The sequence below is a fragment of the Triplophysa rosa genome, linkage group LG9 (genome assembly GCF_024868665.1).
Source record: "Triplophysa rosa linkage group LG9, Trosa_1v2, whole genome shotgun sequence".
Classification (NCBI taxonomy): Eukaryota; Metazoa; Chordata; class Actinopteri; order Cypriniformes; family Nemacheilidae; genus Triplophysa; species Triplophysa rosa.
In genome coordinates, this window is record NC_079898.1 from 1,463,839 (window position 1) to 1,475,872 (window position 12,034).

At 45.5% G+C, this 12,034-nt stretch overlaps 1 protein-coding gene across 1 annotated transcript in view; it reads right to left on the minus strand.

The window, feature by feature from the left end:
• Positions 1–12,034, minus strand: part of slc30a6 (solute carrier family 30 member 6) — a 75,716-nt gene that overhangs the window by 14,809 nt on the left and 48,873 nt on the right. The window contains exons 4-5 of the mRNA XM_057342860.1: positions 9,026–9,110; positions 2,813–2,855 (exon numbers count right to left, since the gene is read on the minus strand). Of these exons, the coding sequence (XP_057198843.1) occupies positions 2,813–2,855; positions 9,026–9,110 (128 nt within the window). The remainder of the gene's footprint in view (positions 1–2,812; positions 2,856–9,025; positions 9,111–12,034) is intronic.

The following is a 12,034-nucleotide window of genomic DNA, read 5'->3' on the forward strand; positions in this document are numbered from 1 at the left end:
TATAACTGTGGAAAGTCAAAAGAGGATGGGCAAACAAAAATAAGTGATGTCATGTAGAACCTGATTGGGAGAAGATGATGTTAGGTAAATATGATTGGTTTAAACTGTGATAACGACTTGAGAACAGTGTATAAAAGATGGAGTCAGAAGTGTAATTGTTGGGCATCTACAGATGAACTCTGTGTGTCTCACTTTGCTTGCTCGAGCAAATAAAGATTGAAACCTCTGGAAACCTGGCTCTCTGGTCTTCGTGAATTCTTTCAACATTGGCTGACCGACTTTCCGCCACGACATAACCTCTCCCCCTCCACACTGGGAATGTATGTAGCCGCTACGGCCGCTCATCATGACCCAAGTGCTGGGTAGCCTCTGGGACAGCACGACCTGGTCATTAGGTTCCTAAGGGGCGCGAGAGGGTGACCACCTTACCTGCGCTCCGTACCCTCTTGCGACCTAGGTGGCGGGCCTCAAGAGGCCCCGCCCCCTTCGAGCCTCTCGGGGTTGCCGCTCTTTCTCAGTCTTGAGACTCTCCCGAGAGACCAGGTGGTGAACCTGCAGGCGCTCCCCACCGGGGAGGAAGACCCAACCTATCCGTGTTGTGCCCAGTACGCGCACGGCGCCTCTACTTGGACCGCACGCAGAGCCCTTAAGCTCTGAGCAGCTCTTTGTCTGTTTCGGGGGTCAGCAGAAGGGAGTGCTGTCTCCAAACAGAGTCTGGCGCACTGGATCGTGGATGCCCTCGTTAAGGCATACCGATCTCTTTCGCCCCTGCCCGTTGGGGGTGAGGACACCCCTCGTGGGCACTGGCTCAGGGCGCCTCTCTGGCAGACATCTGCAGAGCTGCGGGTTGGGCTATGCCTAACAACTCCGTGAGGTTCTAATACCTACGCGCGGAACCGGTGTCAGCCCGCATCCTGGTAAGGTGTGGTCATATGCCCATCCCCAACTAGAGATTACGTCAGCTACATCTGAAAATCCTGTGCCATCCTCCTGTGAGAGCCTGTGGTCTGACTGACCATCCCAGCTCCATCTCAGGCAATTCCATCCCCAACCAAGAGCAAAGACGGACTACTTGTCACATTATTGCTAAATTTACAATACTTGGTATTTAATACTAAACTTACATCACATGACAGCAGTTTGAAGTTATAGCTGCACTCAGTGACTGATTGGAGGTTTCTGGGTGGGTGTTTGTGGGGAGTAGGCTTGTTGGTTGTGGTTTCATTTGTTGGGGCTGTGTGGGTCTGGTTTGGTCTTGTTTTGTTGTCGATGTAAGACAACAGAGGAATAAAGTTAATTATGCCATTACTATTTTTCCCTGGTTGTTCCTTTGTTGTCTGGTGTCGATCGCGTAATGGGACCGGGTTGGACTTGCATTGTTTCGGCGGGTGGGGCTTCCTGGGTCGCGGCTGGTGGGCTCTCCCTGTTCTTCGTGGACGTTTGCTCGGTGGCTTTTGGTTGGGGTCACTGAGTGCAGCTATGACACGGCAGAGGAGATCTGGCCCTCCCGGCTGAGCCTGGTTTCTCTCCAGAGGTTTTTTTCTCCATTTGTTCATCATTAGAGTTTGGGTTCCTCGCCACAGCAGGGCAGTGTTGGCTTGCTCACCGGGGGACTGCATTTATTTATTAGATATTATTTATTAGAATAATCTTGCTTGGTCTATAAATACCATGCACTGAGCTGTTTTTCCTTTCTGTGTTTTTCTGTTTTTCTCCTGTAAAGCTGCTTTGGAAGAACGCACATTGTGAAAAGCGTTATATAAATAAATTGAATTGAATTAATATTCGTTTTAGCCTCGTCATATGACCCCTCTAAAGGCTATTTTTCAGTTGATCCCAATAGAGAATCTAACTTATGTATTAAATAAGAAAATCAAGAAGACCCGTTTTGTAAGGTCTGGACCTTAATATTGATTTCTTCAAAATCCTGTAATTTTTTTGCAAACTAGACACGTTTTATTTTGTTGTTATCATGTATGGAGTTGATTAATGTAAAAAAAAGTAATTTAAATACTTTAACATAAGGCAGCTACATAACCAAAATGTAAATAAATGAAGGGGTTTGAATACTTTCGCAAGCCACTGTACTGTATAGGTACACTCACCGGGCACTTTATTAGGTACACCTGTTCAATTGCTTGTTAACACAAATAGCTTATCAGCCAATCCCAAGGCGGAAACTCTAAACGTGGTGAAGACGACTTGCTGAAGTTCAGCCCGAGCATCAGAATGGGTAAAAAAGAGGATTTAAGTGATTTCAAAAACTGCTGATCTGCTGGGATTTTCATTGATTTAATAAGATCATAGATTTTTTTTAAAGTCAATAAAGCATGCATATACTGTATTTGACCTTTAACTTGTTAACATGTTTTTCGATTTGAGTATGTAGTGTGTAAATATGATCAATTGTGCTGTAATTTGACAAAAGTCCAATTTGACTTCTGCTTAGAACATTGTGTGTCGTGATGAAGTCTAACAGCCGAGCGTTTATTAAACTACAGAATAACTCACAAGGATGCCTCCAGAGTCATTTTCTTGAGTGATATAACAGGCTAATTTATCGGGATCATTCAGTTTTGTCCTCTTTCTCTCATTTTTTTGTCTCGAATGTTTTATGCAACATTCTGATTTGGATGCAACTTTGGATAGAAACATAGCAATTGATCACACAGAAATAGAAAATGTATTTCATACAACAGGTACTTGGTATCTGGACATGAGTTTGTGTTGTTAGTATTAGTAAGATGTTAGTGTTTAAACATGAGGGTGTAAATGTCATCAGTGGGGTGTGAATATAAGATGTGGAACTCACCTGAAGAGATCGAAGATAGTGAGGTACGTATATGCAGTTAAAGCTGAAAAATAAGACAGACACAGGATTTAAAACACACACACATGCACACACACATGCACACGCGCACGCGCACGCGCGCGCACGCGCACGCGCACGCGCAGCAGCAGTGGACAGATACATTCTGACATGTTTGATCTGAAGCTGGTTTCTACATCAATGCCTCCTTAGGGATCAATCATGTGACATCTGCCAATCTTGACTGGATTGTTGACAAGATATATTATTTTGTCTGAATCTAACCAACCCGTCCACTGCAAGAGAAAACTAGAATCTGTGGGTTTGGGTGGAGGGATGAGGTAACGCTACACTTACAAAAGACGGAGGGACGCACAAATAAATGGAAGAGCGACGAAGGCTAAGAAAGGAATCCGTACTGTGTGCACACTGAGGTGACTTGTGTATGTTTACAGACGCAATCGATGAAAGCGAAGAGGAGATGAAGACGCAGTGGTAAAGCAAGCCTGAATATTTAATAGCGTGTACAGACTGAGGATCCGCTGACCTTCATGAGCCGTCCTCATGAGAACACAGCTCCATTAAGTGCTGACTGCTTACTCCAAGCGCTGGGGAGCGTCAGCCCGAGGCGAGTATCGCCTTTCCCTGCTGCCGGGGTTTTCGGTAAAAAACATTTGCAAACTGCAGCCCTCAGCTGTCACCCAGTTCTATAACACGCATCGAGCGGCTCGGCTCGGGTGTCTGTCAACGCGGCACATTAAAATAACAATTGATCGCTCCATATGTAAACTAAAAGCTTTATCGACAAACTACAAAGCAACACCTGGTGGGGGAAACGGAGACGAGCGGAGGAAGAACAATGCCGGCACAGCTAAACACACTTCTGCTGTCATATCACGACACAAACCACAGAAGAAGGGTCACATCGCCCGCAATGCTCCGGGATCTTACTTGAAACATGACAGAACAAGCAAACCCAAGGCAGATCTAGAAGAGTTAGCCTTCACGTCAAGAACAAACAAACAGTCTGGGTTTCTCCTCGGGCAAACATGGTCATCCACAGTTAAAATGACTGTACTCTTGAACTGCAAAACCAATACTGTCAATAAACGCAAAGAAACATTTGATTTGTCATTTTATTCTGTGGTTATTATTTGGTTTTAGAAAATCTTTCAAGTTACAGTATATTATGGCTATGAAACTCTCACTATCCTCCTTTCTTGCTCTCTTTACAAAACATGTTTTCCACTGGCCTTCACTGATTTTCATTTGCCAGACCTGGGCCGGATTCACCGAACTGTTCTTAAAACAAATTATAAGATTGTTAGTTCGCAAGAATGCTCTTAAGTGCGATTCTCAAACATTTCTTAAGGCCGTACTCTCATTTAGCCCTGTTGCTCTCAACTGTGCCCGAGCGCGATTGTCCCCCTCCCCACTCTCCCATTGGCCTGCGTTCACATTGCACATTGCTCTTTCATCATTACAATGAGACTGCTTCGAAGCAAATGTAAACAAAGCGATCCCTCTCAGCACAACGGAATCCATCGCAATGTTCAGTTTGGGGCTTATTAGAGGTGTTTAACTTAATGCGCACACTGCACAGACCGATCTGCTTTAATGATGTCATTGTCATACGAGAGCGATAAGAGAGTAAACGGCTCATTATGCTTTATTATCGTAAAGCCTATCGTTACACACGTTGGATTATGTCTGACAAACCTGGAGTAGTTTTGGCTGCGATGACACACACCTACTCGTGTAAGTGCGCTGTTTATCAGTTTTTTACAGTGACAGCTGAATCTCAGGCATCAAACAGTCGCATAATTTACGTCATGTTTTCTGTTCTGCGCTCCGGCGCGATTTGCACTCACACTACATGTGTACCACGCCTGAGCCCAACCGCACCGTGCTCTTGACCACCTCTTCCAAGCGAGCCAGGGACTGCTAAACGAACCATGCCCGGGCGCAATATGGAGCGATCACACTAGTCAAATGAACCGGGCTTTGGGGGTCAAACGTGCTCGGGCACAGTTCAGATTGCCTAGTGAAAGTACACCCTAAGAAGCTCTCTAATATTTTCTTAAGATCTTAAGAACATCTTAATTGTTTTCGTAAGAATAAATGACAAATGCTTTGTCAATGACTACACTCGCCTGCTCATGAGGTAACTGTATATATTCATCTACACAATAAACTTTATTTGTGTAACAAGCTCCTCACATTCTTATATTAGCACGTGATGTGTTCAACAGTATATATGATCGCACGTTAGCTACAATGTTAGCAAGCGTTACACAAAATTATATTTCTTATAGTACTTTTTGTGTTACCACGCCATAACAATTGTGCCCCTGTCTGTTTCCAGTTGCTTTGTGGCAGAATAAATGTAAAAAAACACTAAATTGAGGGACACTAATTGACCTTATCATTAATATATCAATATAAAAATATTTTTATGGCAATTAAACAAATAAATCAAAATTATGATTCTGGCTCAATACAATACACGTCACATGTGAAACAACCAAATACATGTATTAAACATCTTACCTTTTGAGATTTAAGACAACCGTGAGGCTACCTTAATTTTAAGATGATATTTACAACAGCTTTTGTTTCGAGAATGTTTTGAGACATTTTAGAAAAATTAAGAACCGTCTTAAGACATTTTGGGGGGGGAATACATAACATTCCTAACTTTATATGGGAATTAAGAAGAATTTTCTTAAGAATGTTATGTAAATCCGGCCCCAGATTATTATTTTGATATAAAATCATGTCAGTATGATAGGGCATTCAAAAGTAAATGATTATTCCCGAACCCTTATTTTAAATAACAGTCTTTATTTTCACCATCAGGGCTTGACATTAACACCTGTCAACATGCCAAATGCAGGTAGATTTCTTTCATATTGCCGTGAGCCACACAGTAGTTTATGACCCTCATTGGGCCGAGGCACTTGAGCATGAAGTTCAAGTGTTGCTGCGCAAAGGTGCCATAGATTTAGTAGATCCCCAAGTTCATCCAGGGGGATTTTTTTCCATTTATTTCTGGTCACAAAAAAAGACGGCGGGTTTCGACCGATTTTAGACCTACGGAACTTCTTTTTCTGAAGTTCTTACTGTTCCGAATGTTGCGCATGGCAGATATGTTACAGGCTGTTATGCCACAAGATTGGTTTGTGATAATAAATTTAAAGGATGCGTTTTTCCACGTTCTGATTGCTCCTGACCTGAACACAGGCAGTTCCTTCGGTTTGCATTCAAGGGTCACACATTTAATTTCAGGGTTCTTCCGTTCGGCCTGGCTCTGGCTCCAAGAGTTTTTTCGAAGTTCGCCCAGGCAGCATTGGAACCACTTCAAAGGTCTGGCATGAGAGTTTTGCCATACCTGGACGATTGGCTTGTCTGTGCAGCATTACCACAGCAAGCAATGGATCATACTCGTCAGCTTTTGAACCATGTAGCAGTCTTGGGAATTGCTGTCAACAGGGACAAATACAAGCTTGTTGCGAGGCAGTCGACCGACTTCATAGGTCTCACTCTCAACTCTGTCACCATGCTGGCTGTTCCAACTCCAGAGAGAATCAGGTCATTGTGAGGGGTGAAGGGCGTCTTCGTGTTGGAAACACTCAACGATACATTTCCCTCATGAGACTTTTGGGTAAGCTCACGGCAGCGTCAGTAATTCCACTAGGGCTGTTGTGACTCAGGTCATTCCAGCGATGGCTCATTCAGAAACGTCTGTGTCCAACACAGCACAAATACACAAAGCTCCAGGTCACACATCGCTGCGTACGGACACTAGCGCCTTGGTTGCAGAGGCAGTTTCTACTGAGGGGAGTGTCATTGGGACCTCCACCTTCACGGTGGGAGGTCGTGAAGACAGATGCCAATCTTCTCGGATGGGGCGGAGTCTGGCGCAAGAGGGGAGTGAGTATTACTTGGAGACAGATGATGCGCACAGCGGACATAAATGTTCTGGAGCTGACTGATTTGTTTCTTACCCTTCTTCATTACCAGACTGCTCTCAGAGGAAAACATGTTTTAGAGGTGGTTCAAATGATATAGAGGACATATGGGACTGTGGCCAGTCAGACATTGCATTGCCATCATTGGTTTTCTCTGAGGGATGAACCGGGGTCTCTGGGTCTAGATGAACTAGCCCACGACTGGCCAGATGTGATGCTGTAATATTTGCCACTGATTTGGCGGACTCTGTGCCGAGTGCGCGACTTCGGTCATCGTCTGCTGTTAGTGGCTCCTTATTGGCCTGCGAGGCCTTGATTTCAGGTTCTGCTCTCACTGTTAGTAGGACCACCTTGCCGTTTACCCAGCAGACCAGACCTGCTGTGCCAGTTGGAGAGGAGAGTATGGTTACCACATCCAGATCAACTGAACCTGTGGGTGTGGCCCCTGGATCCACCGGGCCTCTCTTGGAGTGTTCACAGAGGGCCAGGGACACTGTTCTGAATGCCCTTGCACATGTAAGTGGAATGTGTTTTGTGACTGGTGTTCTACTCACAATGTTGACCCATTAAATTGTCTAGTGGATTGTGTTTTGAATTTTCTGCAACACTTTTTGAATCTAGGTCATTCTCCATCCACATTAAAGGTGTATGTGGCAGAATTAACAGCTCATAGATCTGACTTTGGTACTTCTTCTCTTGGGTCTGACTGCTTATTTGTTACCTTTCTGAAGGGAGCTAATTGCCTGTGTCCTCACCGGGGCTTATGAAGTCCGACGTGGGATTTGAGTATGGTTCTCGATTCCCTGTGCCAGCCCCCGTTTGAGCCAATTCTGGAGTCGGAAATTAAGTGGCTTTCTTTTAAAACCGCATTTCTCTTGGCCATAACTACAGCGAAACGTTTGAGTGAACTCCATGCTTTATCTGTGCGTGCCTCCTGTTTACGTTGGAATAGTGGATTCGCGATTGTCTCATTGTGGTCTAATCCGACTTTTCTACCCAAAGTTTTGTCCCCACATTTTATGAACCAGCCCATTGTACTGGCTGCACTGCCAATCAAACCGACATACCGTTGGAGTTGTGTCCAGTGAGGTCTTTGAAGGTCTACGTTGATAAGACAGCAGCCTGGCGCAAGTTGTTTGTTTGTATTAGTACAGCACGTTTGGGGTCTGCGCTTTCTAGGCAGAGGCTGGCAAATTGGGTGACAAAAGTGATTTTGCATGCGTACGAGTCGGCCGGGCAGTTGCTCAATGCCATTCTACACGTGCTTTGGCAACATCTTGGGCAGCGTTTAAAGAAGTTCGGTCTCTGAGATATGTGCTGCACGTTTTCTCGTTTCTACAGGTTGAATGTGCCTCCCTTGCCAACAGTGTGGGCTGCAGTGCTTTCTGCCTGTTCGGATGCTTCACAACAAATAGTGCTAACAGCACTGCCTCTGGCGGTCAGAACGTAAGGAAATAGAATGTTAGTTACTGGCGTAACTGTGGTTCTATGACTAAGTGGAAGACCACCAGAATCTCTGGTCACTGGGGATGGCGAGAATGATCTAGAGATCGATATGATGTGTTTTGGGGTTATTATAGCTAAAGACATGTCATAAGTCACAAGGTGACAACTTTGTTATTCTACTCTCGGTCATCTGCGAGTGTGAGGGTGCGCTGCGAGTGTGTTTTCCACTAGTGCTTACAGCACTGCCTCTGGTAGTCTTCCACTCATCATAGAACCACAGTTATGCCAGTAAATAACGTAAGTGATAGTTCACTCAAAATTGAAAATTCTGTTTTCATTTACTCACCCCTCTTGTCATTTCAAACCTGTATGAGTTTCATACTTTCACAAAACACAAAAGACGATATTTTAAAGAAATGTTGTTAACTGGCACCCATTGACTTGCATTGGTTTTGGAAGGCTTTCAAACCATGTTGAGCATGATTTGAAACTGCCTTGGTGTGTCCAGTATAGACAGGCATTATAGACAATTCTCTGTCAGACAGCACACCAGAATTAAGTTGACTTTCCTGCTTGAATGAACAAAAACACACAATATTATGTCATAGACGCATTCTAGTACATTGGCAAGCCACCCAATGACATATCAGCCAACTTCGAGAAAGCAGTCCACACACTGTAGGCTTTACGGAACCAGAAAGGAAGAAAGTGATGTAAAAAGAAAGTGATGTAGATCATTGGGTTATAGATGATTATCATTTAGATGTCTGCAAGGTAAAGGGGACAGATGTCAGCTCACCCATACTGTTGGTAGAACTGCACCACATCAGCAGACAGGCCGTACACATCAGATTCAAGACACCAAAGAGAAGAATCCTCCACGACTGAAATAAACACACACACACAACAAACACCTCTGAGAAATACTTCATAAAAAAATAAAACAGCCTTCGGTGTAAGACAAACTCATCAAAACTATGGAATAAAAAAGGGAACTATGAGAATAGACTCTGTGCACGCAGGGTGGTATAGTACATCCGCTAAAATCTCAGCTGGCTAAGCCACTTCCGCGAAATGACAGCACTACAGCTGAGCATTGTTGAGTGCCTCTGTGATCAAGCCTCAAGAGAGTGCAAAAGCTTATTTAGTTATATTTGTGGTTGTAGCTTGAAACGGATAACCTGAAGCCTTTCCCCTTTTGTTTGTCGATGTATGATGTAGTGTTTGGATAATTTGACTCACATTGATGGACATAATCCTACTGTATGTGCATCTTTAGTGAAAACACCATTGTTCCCTACAGATACAAAGTGTGCCGGATGTAACTGAGCACACTGAGAAAAGAAAAAAAAAACATTGTGCATAGGGTCTATTATGTTGCAAAAAAAATACAACTGGTTATATTTTAACAGTTACATCGTAGTCACATTTTGCCGCGAATTTGCAGCAATGTTCTCTTGTCATTTTCTCAAGCAGCTTCTTGAGGTCTCATCCTGAGATGCTTTTAAAACAATATTAAAGGAGTTCCCATCTGTTCTGTGCTCTTATTGGCTGCTCTATTTGATTATTCAGTCAGTCATCCATTTCAAAGACATTTTAAGTCAATGAATGTGCAGTTTGTAATGGAAAAGAGTTCATATTTGCACAATTACAGTTATTGTCTACAAAACGTCTCCGGTTACTGTCGTAACCTCGGTTCCCTGAGAGGAGGGAACGAGACATTGCGTTGAACACTAGGTGAATCCCCTTCTCCAACCTTTACTGAATCCTTATTGAATAATGCCAGTGAAAATAAAATGTAACTGGCCAATGCCGGTCAAGACGGCGCTTAGGGGCGTGGCACCACCCCTATATAACTCGCCGTCTGGACCGCATTCTTCAGAATCTTACGACTGAAACATTACAGCGCGGGTGATCTGAGCACTCGAGCACGGCGGTTTACGCAATGTCTCGTTCCCTCCTCTCAGGGAACCGAGGTTACGACAGTAACCGGAGAGGTTCCCTTCCGAGAGAGGTCTCTCTACATTGCGTGAAATGCTAGGGGAACCAAATAAAATCACGCCGTGAGAGCAGAAAAGAGGGAAAAATAGCACTCCCCCGCATGATCAGGAGGAGAAAAACCTCCCTGTAACACAGTTCAATGTAGGGAAGGAAGGAGGCGGGAACCGGCGAACATTCATAAAACTTTAATTAAAAAATAAACAAACAATAATACAGAAGTAAAAAGGCCGGCAGCCCCTCACGGACGACTGCCGGCCACACGAACATAAACAAAACTTAACACTTCCGGGCCCGGTCCTCTCTCCTCGGCAGTCCCGTCGCTCGTCCTCTTATGCTCCCTAGCTCCCCGTGAGGCATGCGGGACCGGTGCGCGTACAGCTGATACTCATTATCACTCACGCCACCGGCCCCGCCTTCCTGCCCCACGGCTCTCGTCCCGCCTTCCTCGCTACACTCCCCCTTCAGCCACAGGGCGTAGCCTCGAGCACGAGTATCAAGCCCATTGGATACTGCGCAAGCGGGAGCCAATCCGATCGGTCCTAAGTTTTGACAAAAATTTGCATACCCACTAACTTTTTAGTGTGAACTGAGCTGTGATGCCACGCTAGGTTCAGAGCGGCAGGACATACAGCAAAGAAATGATGTTAAGGGCGATAGATAGCAGAGCACGGACTAGCTGGGTGCCTGCTAATAAGAACTGCCGGAGGCAAGTTTGCCCCCGCCGGCGAAAAAGGACACCTAGTAGCTCGACGAGTGGAATTGAACAGGGCGAAAACAAATACTGTCATTCCACATCACCGTCTCAAGTCGCAATACATACTGATCCAAGCTATGCAGAAAGCGTCGTCTACAGGCTCATAGGCGTAGACGCTACACCTCCCCCACAGCCTATACAACCTGGCTGAGCACAGCATAGCTAAGCTGTTAGTAGCTACAGGCAGCTGTGGGTGGTGCCGAGACAGACAGCACTTGTGCCGCTAGAGAGGACATATCCAGCCTGTAAAATCTGGCGAAGGTATTCTGCGAAGACCAGCCCGCTGCTGCACAAATGTCCTGAACAGACACCCCTCTCGACCAAGCCCATGAAGAGGCCACAGCTCTAGTAGAGTAGGCCCTAAGATCGATCGGGCAGTCCAAGCCCTGACTGGCGTATGCCAGCACTATCGCGGCAGTCCCGTCGCTCGTCCTCTTATGCTCCCTAGCTCCCCGTGAGGCATGCGGGACCGGTGCGCGTACAGCTGATACTCATTATCACTCACGCCACCTGCCCCGCCTTCCTGCCTCACGGCTCTCGTCCCGCCTTCCTCGCTACACTCCCCCTTCAGCCACAGGGCGTAGCCTCGAGCACGAGTATCAAGCCCATTGGATACTGCGCAAGCGGGAGCCAATCCGATCGGTCCTAAGTTTTGACAAAAATTTGCATACCCACTAACTTTTTAGTGTGAACTGAGCTGTGATGCCACGCTAGGTTCAGAGCGGCAGGACATACAGCAAAGAAATGATGTTAAGGGCGATAGATAGCAGAGCACGGACTAGCTGGGTGCCTGCTAATAAGAACTGCCGGAGGCAAGTTTGCCCCCGCCGGCGAAAAAGGACACCTAGTAGCTCGACGAGTGGAATTGAACAGGGCGAAAACAAATACTGTCATTCCACATCACCGTCTCAAGTCGCAATACATACTGATCCAAGCTATGCAGAAAGCGTCGTCTACAGGCTCATAGGCGTAGACGCTACACCTCCCCCACAGCCTATACAACCTGGCTGAGCACAGCATAGCTAAGCTGTTAGTTGCTACAGGCAGCTGTGG